This window comes from Hemiscyllium ocellatum, chromosome 1 (assembly GCF_020745735.1).
Source record: "Hemiscyllium ocellatum isolate sHemOce1 chromosome 1, sHemOce1.pat.X.cur, whole genome shotgun sequence".
Taxonomy (NCBI): domain Eukaryota; kingdom Metazoa; phylum Chordata; class Chondrichthyes; order Orectolobiformes; family Hemiscylliidae; genus Hemiscyllium; species Hemiscyllium ocellatum.
The window spans coordinates 60,040,283-60,058,500 of record NC_083401.1 but is presented as its reverse complement, the minus strand read 5'-3'; the positions used below and the strand labels follow the sequence as shown (position 1 = coordinate 60,058,500).

Below are 18,218 nucleotides of genomic sequence, written 5' to 3'. Positions count from 1 at the left end.
ATGAAGGTGGGAGTAGAGGAAAGATTGATTTAAAAACTCTCACCTGAGCCAGATTCTCCTTCCTGCAGTGTGGCAAATTCTCTGGTTCAGCAAAAGCCTGAGGCTGTCAGATTAGGGAGGTATAACCTGCACCCACTTTATCCCTATTTCCTGGCTGTTAAAAACAATGCTCCACGCATGCTCAAAAATTAGGCTCAAAGTTGGGGCATTTTCCTGTGTTAAACACTTACAAGATACCTTATTAATTAACTACTGGATGTCTCAGCACACATCTAAAGCTGCTCATCTATATACCCCACTAGTCCCTACTAGCTTCAAAAAAAAAGCTCAAGCAGGACTCTTCTTTTGGAAAAAGAACTTGGATTCTGTCTGATTTACTAAGTGGAGTCTGAAGATATTCTTAATAGATTCCAGAATTTTGCCAATGAATGACATCACATTAACTGGCCTGCATTTCCTCAGTTTTCTCTTTCCACCCTAAACTCAATCTACTGGATGCTCCAAGACCTGGGAAATTAAGGATCAGGAATTGACAGTGGTGCTCACTCAAACCAGCTATCCCTCAACTGATTTAGAGTGAGCTTCTGCCTCCATCTGAGGGGAAGTTCCATCCTAGTCAATCTGATTAGGGGCTACAGGCAGCAAAGGAAGTAAAACCATGAAAATTAAGAATGCTGAGGACATATAATTTTTAATATCCATTACTTGTTAAAGGGGCAGTGGCTTATGAATTTCCCCATCTTGATGACTGAAACATACACACGACAAATATACCATAAGACCATAACATATAGGAGCATGATGAGGACATTCAGCTCAAGTCTGCTCCATTATTTGATCACGGTTGATATGTTTCTCAACCTCATTCTCCTGCCTTCTTCCTTTAACCCTTGATACCTCACACCCCATTCTGATCCTTGAATACAAGACTTTTTTTTGAAACTTTGAAAGACTTTCCCTCTGGTAAAATCTGCACTAAATGGTATAAAGGTTTGTGATCATTCAATTGAGAACATACTTCTTAAAATCAACTGTAGGCTGAAACAAATACCCTCATTACACAGGGCAGACAACAAAACACAATTTAATTACTTACAGTTAAGGACAGGTTTCCACAAGTTCCAAGAGCAACTTCTTTTCCATTTTAACTTATCATACAACATAACTGACCTGGTTATGGGAACCTTACCTGTGCACTAGCTGTGATATCTTCCCTTTGTTGTATAGTCACTGAATTTAGTGTATCACTAGGGTTCTTTTCACAAGGATCATAAAGTCCAGGACCACCTGAAATAGTGAATAAAAATAGTACCTTTCTCACTTTTAGAACTACTTCCAAATATCCTTCACTGCTTCATTACTTTACAAATCATTTACTAAACTGAAATCACAACTCCCTTAACTTTTACAATACTCATGGAAGGGGACAGGAGCAGACTGTATGGGAAAGTAAGTATTTAATTGGGGTAGGGGAAATCACAATGCTATTATTCAGGAATTGGGGTGCTTAAATTGAGAACAGATGTTGTCAGGGAAATGCATGAGGTAACTTAGGAAGTACGTGATGATAGTGCTAGAGAGGTTTGTCCCAATGAGGCAAGCAAGGTATGGTAGGTTCAAAGGACCAAGGATGACAAGATGAGGAACATCTTGTCAAGAGAAGAAGAAAGCTTACTTAAGGCTGAGGAGGCAGGATCATGCAGGGCTCTAGAGGGTTAGAAGGTAGCCAGAAAGGAACTGAAGAACAGACTGAGGAGAGCCGGAAGGGGGCATGAAAAAGCTTTAGGGGTTGGATTAAGGAAAATCCTAAGGCATTCTACACTTGCGAGGAACAAGAGGATGGCCAGATTGAGGATAGGGCCGATTAGGGATAATGGAAGAAACTTGTGCTTGGAGTTGGAGGTGGTAGGGGAGGTCCTTAATGAATACTTTGCTTCTGTATTCACTTCAGAAAGGGACCTTGACATTTCTGAGGACAGCATGAAACAAACCGATATGCTTGAAGGAGGATGTGCAGAAAATTTTGAAAAACATAAGGGTAGCAAGTCCTCTGGGCCAGACGGGATATATACCCAAAGTTACTACATGAAGTGTGGGAAAAGATTTCTGCACCTTTAGCGATGATCTTTGCATCCTCCCCATCTAGTGCCAGATGATTGGAGTGTGGCAAATTGGAGGGTGTTCAAGAAAGGGAACAGGGATAATTCAGTCAGTCAGTCAGTCAGTCAGTCTTTCATCTGTTGCGGGCAAATTATTGGAGAGGTTTCGGAGACACAGATTTATGATTACTTGGAAAATTATAACTTCATTACAGATAGTCAGAATGGATTTGAGGGGTGGGCAGGTCATGCCTCAAAGCTTATTGAATTCTTTAAGGATGTGACAAAACACAAAAGATTAAGGCAGAGCAGTGGATGTGGGATACATGGATTTTAGCAAGGCATTTGTTACTCTTCTTTAGGAAGTAAGGAGGCATAGGATACAGGGAAATCTGGCGGTCTAGATATAGAATTGGCTGGTCTACAGCAGACAGAGGGTGGTAGTAGATGAAAAGCATTCAGCCTGGAGCTTGGTGACCAGTGATGTTCCACAGGGATTAGTTCTGGGACTTTGCTCTTTGTGATTTTTATAAATGACTTGGATGAGGAATTGGAAGGGTGGGTTCCTAAGTTTGGTAATGACACAAAGGTTGGTGGAGTTGTGGGTAGTGTGGAAGACTATTGTCGGTTGAAACAAGACTGACAGGATGCAGAGCTAGCCTGAAAAGTGGCAGATGGAGTTCAACCTGGAAAAGTGTGAAGTGATTCATTTTGGAAGGTCGAAATTGAATGCAGAATGCAGGGTTAAATGCAGGATTCTTGGCAGTGTGGAAGAACAGAAGGATCTTAGAGGGATCTATGTACATGGACCCTAAGTTGCCACCAAAGTTGACAGTTGTAAAGAAGGTGTATGGTGTGTTGGCTTTCATTAGCAGGGAGATTGAGTTTAAGAGCTGCGAGGTTATGTGGTAGCTCTATAGAGCCCTGGTTAGACCACACTTGGAATATTGTGTTCAGTTCTGGTTGCCTCATTATAGGAATGACATAGAAGCGTTACAGAGGGTGCAGAGGATATTTATCAGGATGCTGCCTGACTGTAAGGCATGTCATATGGAGAAAAGTTAAGGGAGCTGGGAGTTTTTGTTGCAAACGTTTCGTCCCCTTTCTAGGTGACATCCTCAGTGCTTGGGAGCCTCCTGTGAAGCGCTTCTGTGATGTTTCCTTCGGCATTTATAGTGGCTTGTCTCTGCAGCTTCCGGTTGTCAGTTGCTGTCCGCTGCAGTGGCCGATATATTGGATCCAGGTCGATGTGTTTGTTGATAGAATCAGTGGATGAGTGCCAGGGAATTCCTAGAGGCATGGCACTCATCCACTGATTCTATCAACAAACACATCGACCTGGACCCAATATACCGGCCACTGCAGCGGACAGCAACTGACAACTGGAAGCGGCAGAGACAAGCCACTATAAATACCGAAGGAAACATCACAGAAGCGCTTCACAGGAGGCTCCCAAGCACTGAGGATGTCACCTAGAAAGGGGACGAAACGTTTGCAACAAAAACTCCCAGCTCAGCGAACAGAACCACAACAACAAGCACCGAGCTACAAATCTTCTCCCAAACTTTGAAAAAGTTAAGGGAGCTAGGGGCTTTTCTCATTGGAGCAAAGAAGGCTGCCAGAGGATGTGGAGGCTGGTACAATTGCAACATTTAAGAGGCATTTGGATGGGCATATGAATAGGAAGGGTTTGGAGGGATATGGGCCAGGCGCTGGCAGGTGGGACTAGATTGGGTTGGGATATCTGGTCAGCATGGACGGGTTGGACCAAAGGGTCTGTTTCCATGCTGTACATCTCTATGAGACCAATTGATAGAGGTGTACAACACGATGACAGGCATAGATATAGTGGATAGCCAGAGACTTTTTCCCAAGGCGGAAATGGCTATCACGAAGGGGCATAATTTAAAGGTGACTGGAGGAAGGTTTAGGAGAGATGTAGGAGGTAGGTTTTTTTTTTACAGAGTGGCAGGTGTGTGGAATGCACTACCATCAGTGGTTGTAGAGTTAGATACATCAGGGACATTTAAATGACTCTTGGGTAGGTACATGGAAGATTGTACTGTGAAGGGTATGTGGGTTAGTTTGATCTTAGAGTAGGATGAAAGGTCGGCACAACATCAAGGGCAGAAGGACCTGTACTATGCTGTTCTATATTCTATGAAATTATTTCATCTAAAGAGTGATCGGCCTGTGGAATTCTCTGCCACAGAAAGCGATTGAAGCCAAAACACTGAATGTTTCAAAGAATTACATATAATTCTTCGGGCTAAAGGGATCAAAGAGGGGAGAAAGAGGGGAGCAGGGTACCGATTTTCATAGTATTGATCATATTGAATAGCGGAACATGCTGAGGGCCAAATGGCCTGCTGCCGCTGCCTCTATTTTCTTTATTTCTTTGAATCAACGCTAGATGCTAAGCACAGGTGTCGCAACAATGGCAAACTAACTGGAGGGGTACCTCAAGAATTAGCGTTGGAGCTCCAACTATTTAGAATTCATGTTGATAACTTGAAGTGACAGAGAACAGTAAATTTGAATGGATAAATACATCGAACAAAAAATAGGTAAGAAAACTAGACGAGAGACAACAATGTCTGCAAATAGATATGGTAAGTTAACCGAAGGCCAATAATTTTACAAATGAAGTTAATCAATTTGGTAGTGAGAGTAGAAAAGCAGCATGTTATTAAAAGGAGAGAGATTGCACAATGTTGCAGTACACGGGGGATCAAGAGTCTCCTTGCACAAGAATCTCAACCTCAAGAATGCAGGTACAATAAGATAAATGGAATGGTGGTCTTTATTGCAAGGAGACTGGAGAATGAAAGGAGGGAAGTCTTGCTACAACGATGCAGAGAACTGTTGAGACTTCAAGAACAACAGTTTACACTTTTGGGCTCCTTACTTAAGGAGGGACATGGAAGCAGTTCATGAGATGGCTGACTACTGATTCGAGGGATGAATGAGTTTTCAAATGAGGAAACACTGAGCTGGTTAGATCTGCTGGTTTTTGGAAGAATGAGATTTGTTCACATTAAAATACAAAATTCTGAGGAAGCTTGATAGAGTAGGTGATATAGTTTGGTTTCTCCTACAAGGAGACACATTAGTTTAAAATAAGGAGTCTCCTTTCTGAAGATTGTCAATTGTTTGATTCTTTACTCCAGAAGGCAGTTGAGGCTGGGTCACTGAATTTGTTTAAGGTTCAGATGAACAGATTTTTGGCCTACAAGAGATTCAAACAGGAAGTGAAGTTTAGGCCACTTCCAGAACTGTTATGATCTCACCGAATGACAGAGCTGGTCTGAGGGGCTGAATGATTTAAATCGCAGACCCATTTTTAAGATGTTTGAAATGAATAAGAGATACTACTCCTGATTAAGAACATTTTTATGAGCAATGAGCAAACCTACAGCACTTGGTGTAACATAGCATCACAAAAGCCACCTTTTAACTATATAAAAACACAGTCTGGTATCATCAACTAGAGTTCCACATACTCCTGAAGAACTTATTTAAGCTTGCCTGAACACTTAATTTAGTTATTACATCCCCTCCACCTAGTATGAATGGTGAAAGAACAAAAGGCCATTTAGGAGATGGTAGAAGCAGATAGTTTTGGTTAACTTAAATACACGTTAGATAAAATTTTGCCAGAAAAATTGAATAATTTTTGAGATACAGCAAATTAATGATTTGCCACATCAAAAATAGCAGGTTTAGTCATGTTTGGAGAGGCTTTAGACCTGTGATTCCAAAAGCTCTGCATCAAGATATTGCACGATATCATGCCTTTGTCTGCTGCAAACTAATTGACAGCCACGTGTTAAAATAATAGTTGATGTATAATCAAGGCTATCAAGATTATTGAAAGAAAATTAGACTTTTTTAAAAATAATTGTCAGTTCCCATGTTTCCAGAATCCTCAAATACTGAATTCAGAGTGGATAGGTTCAGGCAATTAGTGTAAACAGCAGCATTCCATCTCAGAAAGAACTTTTGACAGTTAGGATGAAAATTAGGGAAAAAATATGCATTGCTGCACTTGGTCATCCAATCAAGATGTGAAACTGGTTTCAATTGAATTTGTCATGTGTTGATTGATTCGGACTTCTGACAAACCCTTTTTCCCACCTTGCTCCTACACCTCCATGCTCTGCTTAGATTTCGAACATATCAGAATTAAATGCTCTTGATTTAAATTTCTTTACCCAAAAGGTTGGTGAGAGTATGGAATATTATGCCACAATATGTAACAGACGGTAATCATCACCAATTGTGAACAGAAAAATATACATGGATGTAAACTAAAGGTTTTAATAAATAGCAGGGTAATGGGATTGACAATACACACAGGTTAAATTTGTTTGGCTTGGCATTTATTGAACCATCTAATAACTAACACTTGCATTTGAGAGGACTCTCTGAAGTTTGTTTATTTAAAAAAAAAATACAAAGATCTCACCTGGTAAAAGAATTCCGGAAGCGACACATTCAAAAACTCTCCTCATGGCATCACCAGGGCTAAGTGGTCCAGAAGCACTGCTGATTACCTTTTCCACCAGCAGTTCCATGGCCTATGTAGAGTCCACAAAAAAGATTAAGTCACGTGGCCTACTAACATGAAAAATGGCATTGATGGGTGAAGGAAGAGATGAGTCATGGTAGTGGATGAAACAAAAAATTGAGACAAAAGAAGGAATCGAAGATTTGTTAAAAGATGGGTTTTAAAGAGACAACCTCGAGAGTGAAAAATCAAAGTGTGGAATAATCAGGTCTTGCAGCATCTTTGGAGAAATGGAGTTAAGGTTTTAAGTCAAATACAACTCCTCCTCTGATCTCAAGATATTGAGTATTTCTGGCACTTTCTTAATTCAGATTTCCTGTATCTTCAGTATTATGCTCTTATTTTAGAAAGTTCTAAAAGAAGACCAGCAGCTGCAAGAACAGCCTCAGGAAAAAAAAAGAAATCAAAGGAACAGATGAGCACAGATTTATTCTTAATTCATCCAAATGATGTGAGCTTCACTGGCTGTGCCAGCAATTATTGCCCATACCAAATTTACCTTCAAGTTGGTGTTGAGCTACTTTTTCGAGTTCACTGAGTTTCGGGTCACCCACAATGCTGCCATAATGTTGATCCAGCAGCACTGAAGGAATGACAATATATTACCAAGTCAGGATTGGTGAGTGGCTTGGAGAGGAACTTAGAGGTGGTGGTGTTCTCACCTCTTTGCTGTCCTTGTCCTAGGTGGTATGGTCATGGGTTTGAAGGCTGTTGTCCAAGGAGCCTTGGTGAATTTCGAGTGCATCATGCAGATGGAATAAGCATTTTCTAATCTACCTACGCAGATGTTATTACACACCTTGCAACAGGTGGGACTTCAACCTGGGTCTCCTGGCCCAGAGGTAAGGACACCACTGTGCCACAGTACATCAGAGTTGGTGGAAGTGAATGTTTGTGTACATGGTGACAGTAAAGGTGGTAGCTTTGTCTCTGATGGTATCTTGCTTAAATGTCCTTGAGATATACATATAGACAAGCTTTCTGAACAGGATGAGGTTGTGGAAATAACCAAAAATATTGGACATTCAAAGGGAATTCACTGCAATACAGTAATTGGTGCATGGCATTTGTCCAGGGAAGAAATTAAAAGGGGTGGGGGGGGGGGGAAAGAGAGAGCGAGAGCGTCCACCTCTGACATCAGTTTCAGGTCTGAAGAAGTTGTATTGGACTCAAAACATAAAATCTGTTTCTCTCTCTCCACAAATGCTGTCAGACCAGCTGAATTTATGCAGCATTTTCTACTTGTCAGATTTTTAGCATCTGCCTTACTTTGCTTTCATTAAAGTGCTATTTCTTTTAGCCCTAATGATCCTAACTCTCTTCATACTGAAGGCAAGGTTTCTCTACTTATTATTCTCTACTTCTATCATCCTGAACAGAAATAATTCTGGCCAACCTGAAAAACACTGAAGATGTTTATCACATTGCATGGTCAAAGTAGTTATAGTTTAAAGAGCAGTACGTAAAATAACCCTGTTCCACTTTTTAAGTGCTGTTCTTCCATTGAGTATTGGCATTGCCAGTATTAGCATTTCTGCAATCAAGTGCTGAGGTGGTAATTAGGTAGAAATATTTATTTTAAATAGGTGTCACATTTAGATTTACAAAATACTATAATGTCCAGATAGATGTTCTTGCATTAGAATAAACAGTCACACAAAGAAGTTAGGAGTCAAAGCAATCTACAGGCCAGCAAAAAGAACCTTCAACCTATCAAGTCTGAACCAATCAAAAATAGGCACTTAACTATTCCAATCCCAATAGCTGGCCCAAAACCTGTGTGGCTTGACATGGCAAGTGCACATTTCAATGTTTCGTGACTGTTATGAGGGTTTACCAGAACTTTTTTTCTTACATATTTATCGAAAAAGGGTAGGTGATAGCCTACTGATATTATCACTGGACTGTTAAATCCAATGACACAGATAATGTTCTGGGTGACAAGCTTTCAAAACCCATTATGGCAGATGGTGGGTTTTAATTCTGATACTCATTTAATGGTCATCTTTTAATACTACATCGCAAATGGATATTATTCTGTGCAATCAGTCTGTTCCCTTAACCCTGCTAAAGTCAAGCATGCTCAACAAGTAGGTTTTATGCATCTCACTGAGCAAATGACAGCCACACTCACCCAGCTTGGCAATGCTCCCCAGGTAGGCACACGCTGGCAAAGATCACGAAGGATGCGAATAATAATCACACAAGACTGCAAACCATTGGCTCTAGCCTAAAGTAGAAATAAAAATTTAAGTCATGTGACGTTAACCAGTCTCCAAGCTAGAGACGAGATAATGGGAAAAACACTGCTGCTTCAAAACAAAAGCTTGTAAAGATGGTGGATTAATTAAAAAAATATATCCAGCACTTTACACATGAGTGTACAGTCTACAGCAGAATTTTTCTGTTCTGTGGAAGAAATGGGGGTCAAAGTACACAGCAGAAACAGGAAGAAGCTGGCCTAGCTCATCTTCCTGGCCTCTTGAGAACTTCTTGTCCCGCACGTTCTTCCTTTATTGCATATCAAAAGAACATGGAATTTACACTGAAAAGTCTACAATTTCACAGAAGATAAATTGAAAGAATCAATAAAAAAAGTCACGGAACACAGAGTAGACTGCCTTTTCTTACTGCATATTTAACACACTGCAAACTCACAGTAAGTTAGGGCAGCTTCTCGGTCTCCCGTGTTATCATACAAACGTTAAATTTAAAAATAAAATTATAAATGGAGCAGGTGAAGAAAAGTTTACAAAAGCTAAGCATAAAGCATTTCAAATTCCCTTCTAAAAGCCGGTTAAAACTGCAGCCTTATGGAACAATTACATCAACACAATACTGATAAAGTGCAAACATTATGTAAAGCGACACAAGGATGCCTCATGCTACAGTCAATGACCAGAAAAAAAGTTAATGAACAATTTAAATGTTTTAAACAATAGAAAAAGGGAACCAAAAGAAAAAAAAACAAACAAAAAAAGGGGCAAATCAAAAATATTTTTCCTGGTCACTTTTAGGCAAAGGCACGATCAATGTAGGCAGCCTTGGGAATATTAGGTTTACAATGTGATAGCTCATTTTCATGGAAAAGTCATAAACTCAATTATCTCTCATAAGGCTACAAGAAGAAAGTAAAATGATGTTCCGAACCTGGAACCACTTAGCGTGGCGTAGAGCAGCCAGAGCGTCAAGGCATTTTTGCCTGTCCAAGACGTCCGGTGGATCTTTCACCATAACCGAGGTTACATCTAAAATGGATCGAATTGGCAAAGTGCAGTGAGGAATGGGTGTTTGACCAGGTAGGCATGTCATTTCAGAAACATAGCCATACTGCCACACATACTACCCAAAACTGACATTTCTTAAATGAATACTTTTTTGTAAAATATCCAATAAATTCCAATTAAATGCATTACAATACTTGAGGTTTTTTGATGTCTCAAGTGACTCAATGAACATGAGGTTTTGTTGACACTTTTAAAAACACTCAGTCTAATCATATAAATACAGACTTCTCTTCAATTATTAGTTTGTCCTAAAGTAGAAGGAGGACTAGTAGCCACACTTCACCAGCCAATTCAGAACATATTATAGAAGGGCCTCCAGAAATCCATGTAGAGAATTTAGAAGAATCTGGTAAGCATGAAATTGTCAATTGGTACGGTACATATTTTAATTAGTTCACTGGTATTTCATTTTGTTTATGCGGAAGGAATACCTCTTAAATCCACTGTACATTAGTGTTTAAAATTTTATCCAACCTGGAGTTTCCATTCAATGCCAGATACAAGACATTACAATAATTTTGCAGTACATAGTGATCTAGAAAAATTACTACAGTCATAATTTAATAGAAATCCATTCAGATGGAGCAGGAACTCCATTTAATAAGATCATGGCCAAACTGTGACCTTAACTCACTTTCCTGCCTGCCCGCCAATCCCAATTCATCAAATTTCCTTGTCAATCAACAATCAATCCAACACTGCTTTGAATATATTGCACGACACAGCTTTGACTGCTGTCTGGGATAGAAAACTCTAAAGTACTCTCAGATTCTCATGCTTCAATAACAACACCTCTCTTTCTTCTAAATTTCAAAGAGCATAACCTGCTCAACCCTCTTCTCATTATACAACTCTTTCCTCAGAGGAATCAGCTGTGAATCTTCTTTGACAGCTTCCAAACAGAATTCTATCCTTTCTGAAGCAAGGAGATCAAAATTATCAACACCATTTCTGATGAAGCTTCATTAAAGCCCAAACAGCTATAGCAAGACTTCTGTGTTTACAGTCCTTTTGCAAACACTCCATTTACTATACCCATTAGCCAGTTTTGTGATTCATACATGGGCACACCAAATTCCTCTACCATATATTTTGCAATCTCTATTTGAATAACATTCTAGATTTTTGTTCTTCCTGCAAACTGAAAAAGCTCACATTTTCTCGTCCTGTACCCCATCTGCCAAAATGTTGCTTATTCTCTTAACCTATGTGCCTTTACAGACACCTAATATCTTTACACCTTGCTTTATCTTTTTTTGTGTTGAGCAAATTTAACTCTGATGTAAACAGTGCCTTAATCTTGGTCAATAATGTAAATTGTAAACAGCTGATGTCCCAGCACTGATCCATAGAACATACAACGTTACAGCACAGTACAGGCCCTTTGGCCCTCGATGTTGCGCTGACCTGAAAAATTAATCTGATGCCCATCTAACCTACATCATTCTATTGTTATCTATATGTATGTCCAATGCCCATTTAAATACCCTTAACATCAGCGAGTCTACTATTATTGCAGCCAGGCCATTCCACGTCCCTACTACTGAGTAAAGAAACTACCCCAATATCTGTCCTAAATCCATCACACCTCAATTTAAAGCTATGTCCCCTCGTGTTAGCCCTCACCAGTGGAAAAAGGCTCTCTTTGTCCACCCTATCTAACCCTCTGATCATCTTGCACATCTCAATTAAGTCACCTCTCAACCTTCTTCTCTCTTACGAAAACAGCCTCAGTTCCCTCAGTCTTTCCTCGTAAGATCTTCCCTCCATAGTAGGCAACATTCTAGTAAATCTCCTCTGAACCCTTTCTAAAGCTCCCACATGCTTCCTATAATTTGGTGACGAGAACTGCACGCAATACTCCAGGTGTGACCTGACCAATATCTTGTACAACTGAAGCATGACCTTGTGGCTCTGAAATTCAATCCCCTCCCAATAAACACCAACACACCATATGCCTTCTTAACAATCTTATCAACTTGACAAGATTTATCAGGGATTTATGCACCTGGACTCCAGGATCTCTCTGTCCATCAACACTGCCAAGAATTTTACCATCAGCCCAGTACCCTGCATTCCTGTTACTTCTTCCAAAGTGAACTACCTCACACTTTTCCGCATTAAACTCCATTTGCCACTTCTCATCTGCATCTTATCTATGTCCCTGTGTAACGCACAATATCCTTCAGTACTATCCACAACACTGCCTACCTTAGTGTCATCTGCAAATTTACGAGCCCATCCTTCTACGTCCACCTCCAGATCATTTACAAAAATGACAAACAGCAGTGGCCCAAAAACAGATCCTTGCAGTACACCACTGGTAACGGAGCTCCAGGATGAACATTTCCCATCAACCATCACCTTCTGTCGTCTTTCAACTAGCCAATTTCTGATCCAAACCACTAAATCACCTTCAATCTTGAAACTCCATATTTTGTGCAATAGCCTACCGTATGAAACCTTATCAAACGCCTCACTCTAAGTCCATACACATCACATCAACAGCCTTAACCTTATCCACCTGTTTAGTTACCTTCTCATAGAACACAATAAGTTTAGTGAGGCACCACCCACCCTTCACAAAACCATGTTGACTATTCCTAATCAAATTATTCCTTTCCAGATGATTATAAATCCTCTGTCTGATAACCCTCTCTGACATTTTACCCGCAACCGAACTAAGGCTCACTGGCCTATAATTACCAGGGTTGTCCCGACTCCTGTTCTTAAACAAGGGAATAACATTTGCTATTGTCCAGTCTTCTGGCACTACTCTTGCCAACAACGATGACAAAGACCGAAGCCAAAAGCTTTGCATTCTTCTCCCCAGCTTCCAAGAGAATCAGAGGATAAATCCCATCCAGCCCCGGGATCTTATCTATTTTCAGATCTTCCAAAATTGCTAAAACCTCCTCTTTGTCAACCTCAATCTCATCTAATCTTGTAGCCTGGATCTCCGTTTTCTCACGAACATTGCCATTTTCCAATGTGAATACTGACAAAAAAGTATTCGTTAAGCCCTTTCCTTCTCAGATTCCACACACAACGTCCCACTATTATCTTTGATTGGCCCTAATCTTACTCTAGTCATTTTTTTTTATTCATATCTATAGAAGGCCTTAGGATATTCCTTGATCTTATCATGTCCACTCCTGGCTTTTCTTAGCCCTCTCTTTAGATTGTTTCTGGCTAACGCACAACTCTCAAGCCCCCTAACTGTGCCTTCACACCTCATCCTTACATACGCCTTCCGCTTGACAAGAGATTCAACTTATTCAGTAAACCATGGCTCCCTCTCTCGACAACTACCTCCCTGCCTGATAGGTATATATTTATTCAAGGAACAGCTATCGAGGGTCCTTGATAAGCTCCACATTTCAAGAGCATCCATCTCCTGCAGTTTCCTTCCCCATTCTATGAATTCTAAATATTGCCTAATGGCATCATAATTGCCTTTCTTCTAATTATACCTCTTTCCCTGTGGTATAATACTTATCCCTGTCCAATGCTATTGTAAACATAACCAAATTATGGTCACTAACACCAAAGTGCTTACCTATCTCCAAATCTAAAACCTAACTGGGTTCATCCCCCAATACCAAAGCCAATATGGCATCGTCCCTTGTTGGCCTGTCCACCTACTGTGTCAAAACATCCTCCTGTATACATTGAACAAAAACTGATCTACCTAAACTACTTGAACTATTGTATTCCTAGTCAAGATTGGAGAAGTTAAAGTCTTCCATAACAAGTACTCTGTTACTCTTGCTCCTATCGAGAATCATCTTTGCTATCCTTTCCTCTACATCCCTGGAACAATTTGGAGACGTATAGGAAACTCCCAACAAGCCGACCTCTCCTTTCCGGTTTCTAACCGCAGCCCAAACAACCTCAGTGGGTGAATCCTCAAAAGTTATCTCAGCTGCTTGAACACTACCCTTGGTTAACAATGCCACACCCCCTTCTCTTTTACCATCTTCTCTGTTCTTGCTGAAACATCGAAATCCCAGAATCTGCAAAAACCATTTCTGTCCCTCCTCTAGCCATGTCTCTGAAATGGCCACAACATCGAAATCCCATTATACACATTTCAAACCAACCTCCCGGTTGCCTGTGCCCTCACATGACCTTGTAAACCTATCCCTGACCTCACTACCCTCAACCTCCTGTACAATGGAAGTACAGTTTAGGTTCCCATTCCCCTGCTGCATTAGTTTAAATCTATTTATGAATTTGCAGAAACTCTTAGCATCTGCGATTATATTTCTAGCTAGCTTTCTCATTATACACAAGATGCATTATTTTTTAAATTCCAAAGTGAAAAAACATTACCTCAACAGTACCCTTGTTTTAAAGGTTCCCTAAAATATCTTTTATTTAGATAAATGTGAAGGATACAAGTGATAGAAGTTTTAAATTACATCCACAAATATTGCAGCTTATCTGGAGGTATGTACTGTCATTATTGGATATAATGCAGAGGCATCCTGATATTAAACCTCAAATGTTAATACACTGACATTGAAAAAGAACTACCAGGCCAGCATAGCTTAGTTTTCAAACTAATTTTTTCTATGATTTAAGACCTCAGATCCAAAAAAATGGTTTTAACTCTTAAGGTTAACCAAATGCTTTTGACGACTGTTTTGAAAATTAGAAGTTTTAGTGTAAGCAGTGTACTTAGGAGTGACAAAGTCACCAGGAGAACGTGTTATCCATTTAGGAAATTTTCACAGTAACATTTAGACAGCACAGTTTACTCCATTTAAATAAACTTCACTTGAATTACTGAAAACTTAATCTCCAAAGTTTGGATGATGGTGTGATTATTTATTAAATTGTCTATGCCTTATTATTTAAAATATCTGGTCAAAAATCACTAATTAGGAAATTTCAGCAATTGCTAATGAATATTGATTTTTGTGTCAGTAACCAAGGATTCTTAAAGCCCAGAGGGAAATTATAGCAGTTTTATTCTAACCTGAGATGACTTTGATTTTTGATACAAATGAAAGGGCAGTGATTTTACTTCAGCAATTTCAATATGCTATTCAGCTACGATTTGTTCACAAATGTTGTTGCGAGCGGGCGTTAAAATGATTATTGGACTGCTTTGAAAATAATGAATTTTTGTGGCCCTGCTAAAGTTTCATAGAAATAATTATCACCTATATTTCAGCAGCATCAAACTAAGTCAAAGAAAGCAGGAAAGGAAATGGAATTCTGCAAGAACACTAAAGAGATAGACCGATACCACATATCTGGCAGTATATGTAATGCTGGCATAACATACCAGACATTTCCTTATAAACAAACCACCAAAGCAATTTGAATGTGTTTAGTTTGGAACTACACAATTTTAGAAATTGAACTTCAATTAAACATAATTTTGTATAAAAGGGGATTGTGAAAGACAATTTACTTAATTTTAAAGAAAGTAAAAATATCCGATACCAACACTAAGTGGCATTGTTCGATCTCTAGATACATTTTATATATAAGCAAGGCTGGAGTGGCCCCAGTCCATCCAACAACTGTGTGGCAGGTGTGGCTAAGCTCTTACAAAAACCTTGGTCAAAAATCCTTCCGATGACGTGGCAGCAGCCCCTGAGAGGATTCGATTCTTGCTGTTGATGCTAGAAGGCTTTGGACTGAATCCATGAGCTATGGATAGATAAAAACAACCATCTTGCTGGAAATCTACATCCCAACAAAGGTCACAAATAAGTTATTGCAGAGTCAAAACCAGAAAACACGCAGACTCAACTTGGCGGCAGTCTAACAATTAAGGGAATTTTTTTCCTTATATCCGTCCCTTATCCATCAGAGATTCCTCTCGCAAAGCCTTCATTAGTAGTAGTTTAGTAACTCCCCTAAGGATTTTCTGAAAGCCTACAATAAAATCTGGCATTTTACATTACCAGGGCTCTAAAATTCAATGAAATGCAAGAATATTGTGCTGTTTCTCAGCTCAGAAGTGACAAAAAGTTTGCTCATTTTTAAAGTGTACAATGTTTTTACTCAAAAGATATTCGATTACTTTGGTGCCTGGGATTTATCTCCCCAACCCCCACCCACCCAAATTAAATCCATATTTTTGAAAAAAATATTATCCATTACTGTTAAAGCTTGAGCTTGTTTTCTGGAGACAAAAAAATCAGCTTTACAGTTTTACGTCAGCAACTCAAACAAGATGCTTCAGCAGACAACTCGAGTTAATTAGCATTCCTCAGGCCATGTTGCCAGTTATTTCATATTGTGGCTTTTAATTTTTTAGAATATCAAGTGCCTGTCACATCTAATAAGAGTTTCCAGACAACAAATCTGAATTTAAGAGCCCTGTTCTGTTATAAGGAATCCCATGAATTATGTGAAAAATGTTTAAAAATATGAACACCAACACACTTGGAAGTTATATTACAAAAATATTCTTAAGAATACAGGGTTCAGCTTGCACTCAGGGGAGCCATGTGTTGAATACCAAGGGACCTCAGAATAGTGAGTTCTACAACACTTTCCTTTACGATCACAGTCAACTTCACATATTGCACACAATAACATGCTTTGAATTCCACTTTCTTTCAAGTCTCTTATATACTGAAAAGTGTCATAGAGTAACTCCTAGGGCCCATTGGCATCTGAAGATAGCAGGAAAAAAAAACAGAACAGAGAAGCAGACAAGTAAAGAATCTTAGACATCCAACCTCCATCCCTCATGTTCTCCTCTCTAATGACCGGGGATGTAAGTGTGATGGTGACTTGCATTTTTGGTTCCGTATATGAATTGAGTAGTATGGCAGAGTCAGGTATGCAGCACTTCACTTCATATTTCTCAGGAGTGGTTACCTGCAGTTAGATTTTTTAAAATTAATTCGTAAAAACTGACCAATACACAGTTCAGCATTACAAACATCAAAACAGAAATTGGAAAACAGTCAAAATTTGTAAAGAAATAAATTTAATGTTTTCCTTTTTACAGATGGTGAAATTTACAAATTACTATGAATTTTTAGTTTCACATTCCCAACATCTATAGTTTTTCTATCACCTCTTTTGATACAAAAGGAGACAAAAATAAATACTGAACTTTTGCAACAGTGGCACTTTCTATCTTTGGTTGAAAAAAATTCTAGACCCCATTTCATGAAAATGTCAGGATATCAACACTGAAATTCTACCAAATAGTCTTATGTTCTGTGCTCAGAATAACTGCCTGTAAGCCACAGGTGCCTGCCAAATGTAATAGCAAAAAGAAGTTCTGTTAATCTAGCAATCCAAGACTTTCTGGGTTTAGGAAGCAAATTTACGCTAAAGGCATGTTTTAAAATCAGTCACCAGAGTTTTGTTTTGAGCAAAAGTACCATACCGCAAGCTGCTTTGGCAAGTTCTCTGCAATGCGATTTAGCAGTGTTCCGGTTGGTTTCTCTGCACAGAGCAGAACAAGGTTCACATTTTTGTCCCCACGTAACAGCAACCCTTTGGCAAGCACACCAACTCGCATTACACCTTTCAAAGCTCTCTGGCTATCGTCTCTTCTGTAGCAAGTTTGGGTAGGAAAGATAAAAAATGCAAATCAAGTTTCTGTACCTACTGTAGTTAGTCGTAACATAGTAAAAGCATTAGTTGATTTCAAGACCAAGTGTCAAACTCTACTTTTCCCACGACTTGAATAATTCTGCCCCTTTGTGCGTATCACTTCTACTTAAAAGTTTCTTTAGACAATTTATATCCCTTTCCATCAAAATCTGGTGAGAAGCAGAGGCCATAATTATTTACAATATATTAATGATTTGGATGAGGCAAGCAAATATACGACACCCAAATTTATTGATGACACCAGAAGAGGTGAGAAATCAAGCAGTGAGGATGACAATCTGCACAGGGATATAGACAGGGTAAGCATATGGGCAAAACTTTGGCAGACGGAATATAATGAAAGAAGCTTATGCACCTTGGTAGGAAGATTAGATGGGCAGAATATTATTTAAATGGGAAAAAACTACACAAAATTATAGAACAAAGATTTGGGAATCATAGAAGGCTAGTATCCAAGTTCAGTAGGTAATAGGGAAAGCAAATGGAACGTTGGCCTTTATTTCAAAAGGGAATGGAGTATAAAAGTAGGGAGATTTTGCTAAAAATATACAAGGCACTGGGCAGGCTACAGCTGGAATACTGTGAACTGTTTCGGGCCCATTATCTAATAAAAGAAATGCTGACATTGGAGGCTGTCCAAGTAAGGTTCACCAGGTGAATGCC

The 18,218-nt window shown here is 39.3% G+C and overlaps 1 protein-coding gene across 2 annotated transcripts in view; it reads right to left on the bottom strand.

Annotated features, from left to right (window-relative positions):
* zfr (zinc finger RNA binding protein) overlaps positions 1-18,218 on the bottom strand; it is a 99,609-nt gene that overhangs the window by 12,814 nt on the left and 68,577 nt on the right. Inside the window, exons 15-20 of one of the 2 annotated variants that reach the window (XM_060856253.1) lie at positions 17,326-17,491; positions 16,664-16,805; positions 9,820-9,917; positions 8,804-8,899; positions 6,568-6,679; positions 1,190-1,287 (exon numbers count right to left, since the gene is read on the bottom strand). In XM_060856253.1, coding sequence (XP_060712236.1) covers positions 1,190-1,287; positions 6,568-6,679; positions 8,804-8,899; positions 9,820-9,917; positions 16,664-16,805; positions 17,326-17,491 — 712 coding nt within the window. Of the gene's footprint in view, positions 1-1,189; positions 1,288-6,567; positions 6,680-8,803; positions 8,900-9,819; positions 9,918-16,663; positions 16,806-17,325; positions 17,495-18,218 lie in introns of both variants that reach the window. The other variant, XM_060856173.1, reaches the window with a different exon arrangement.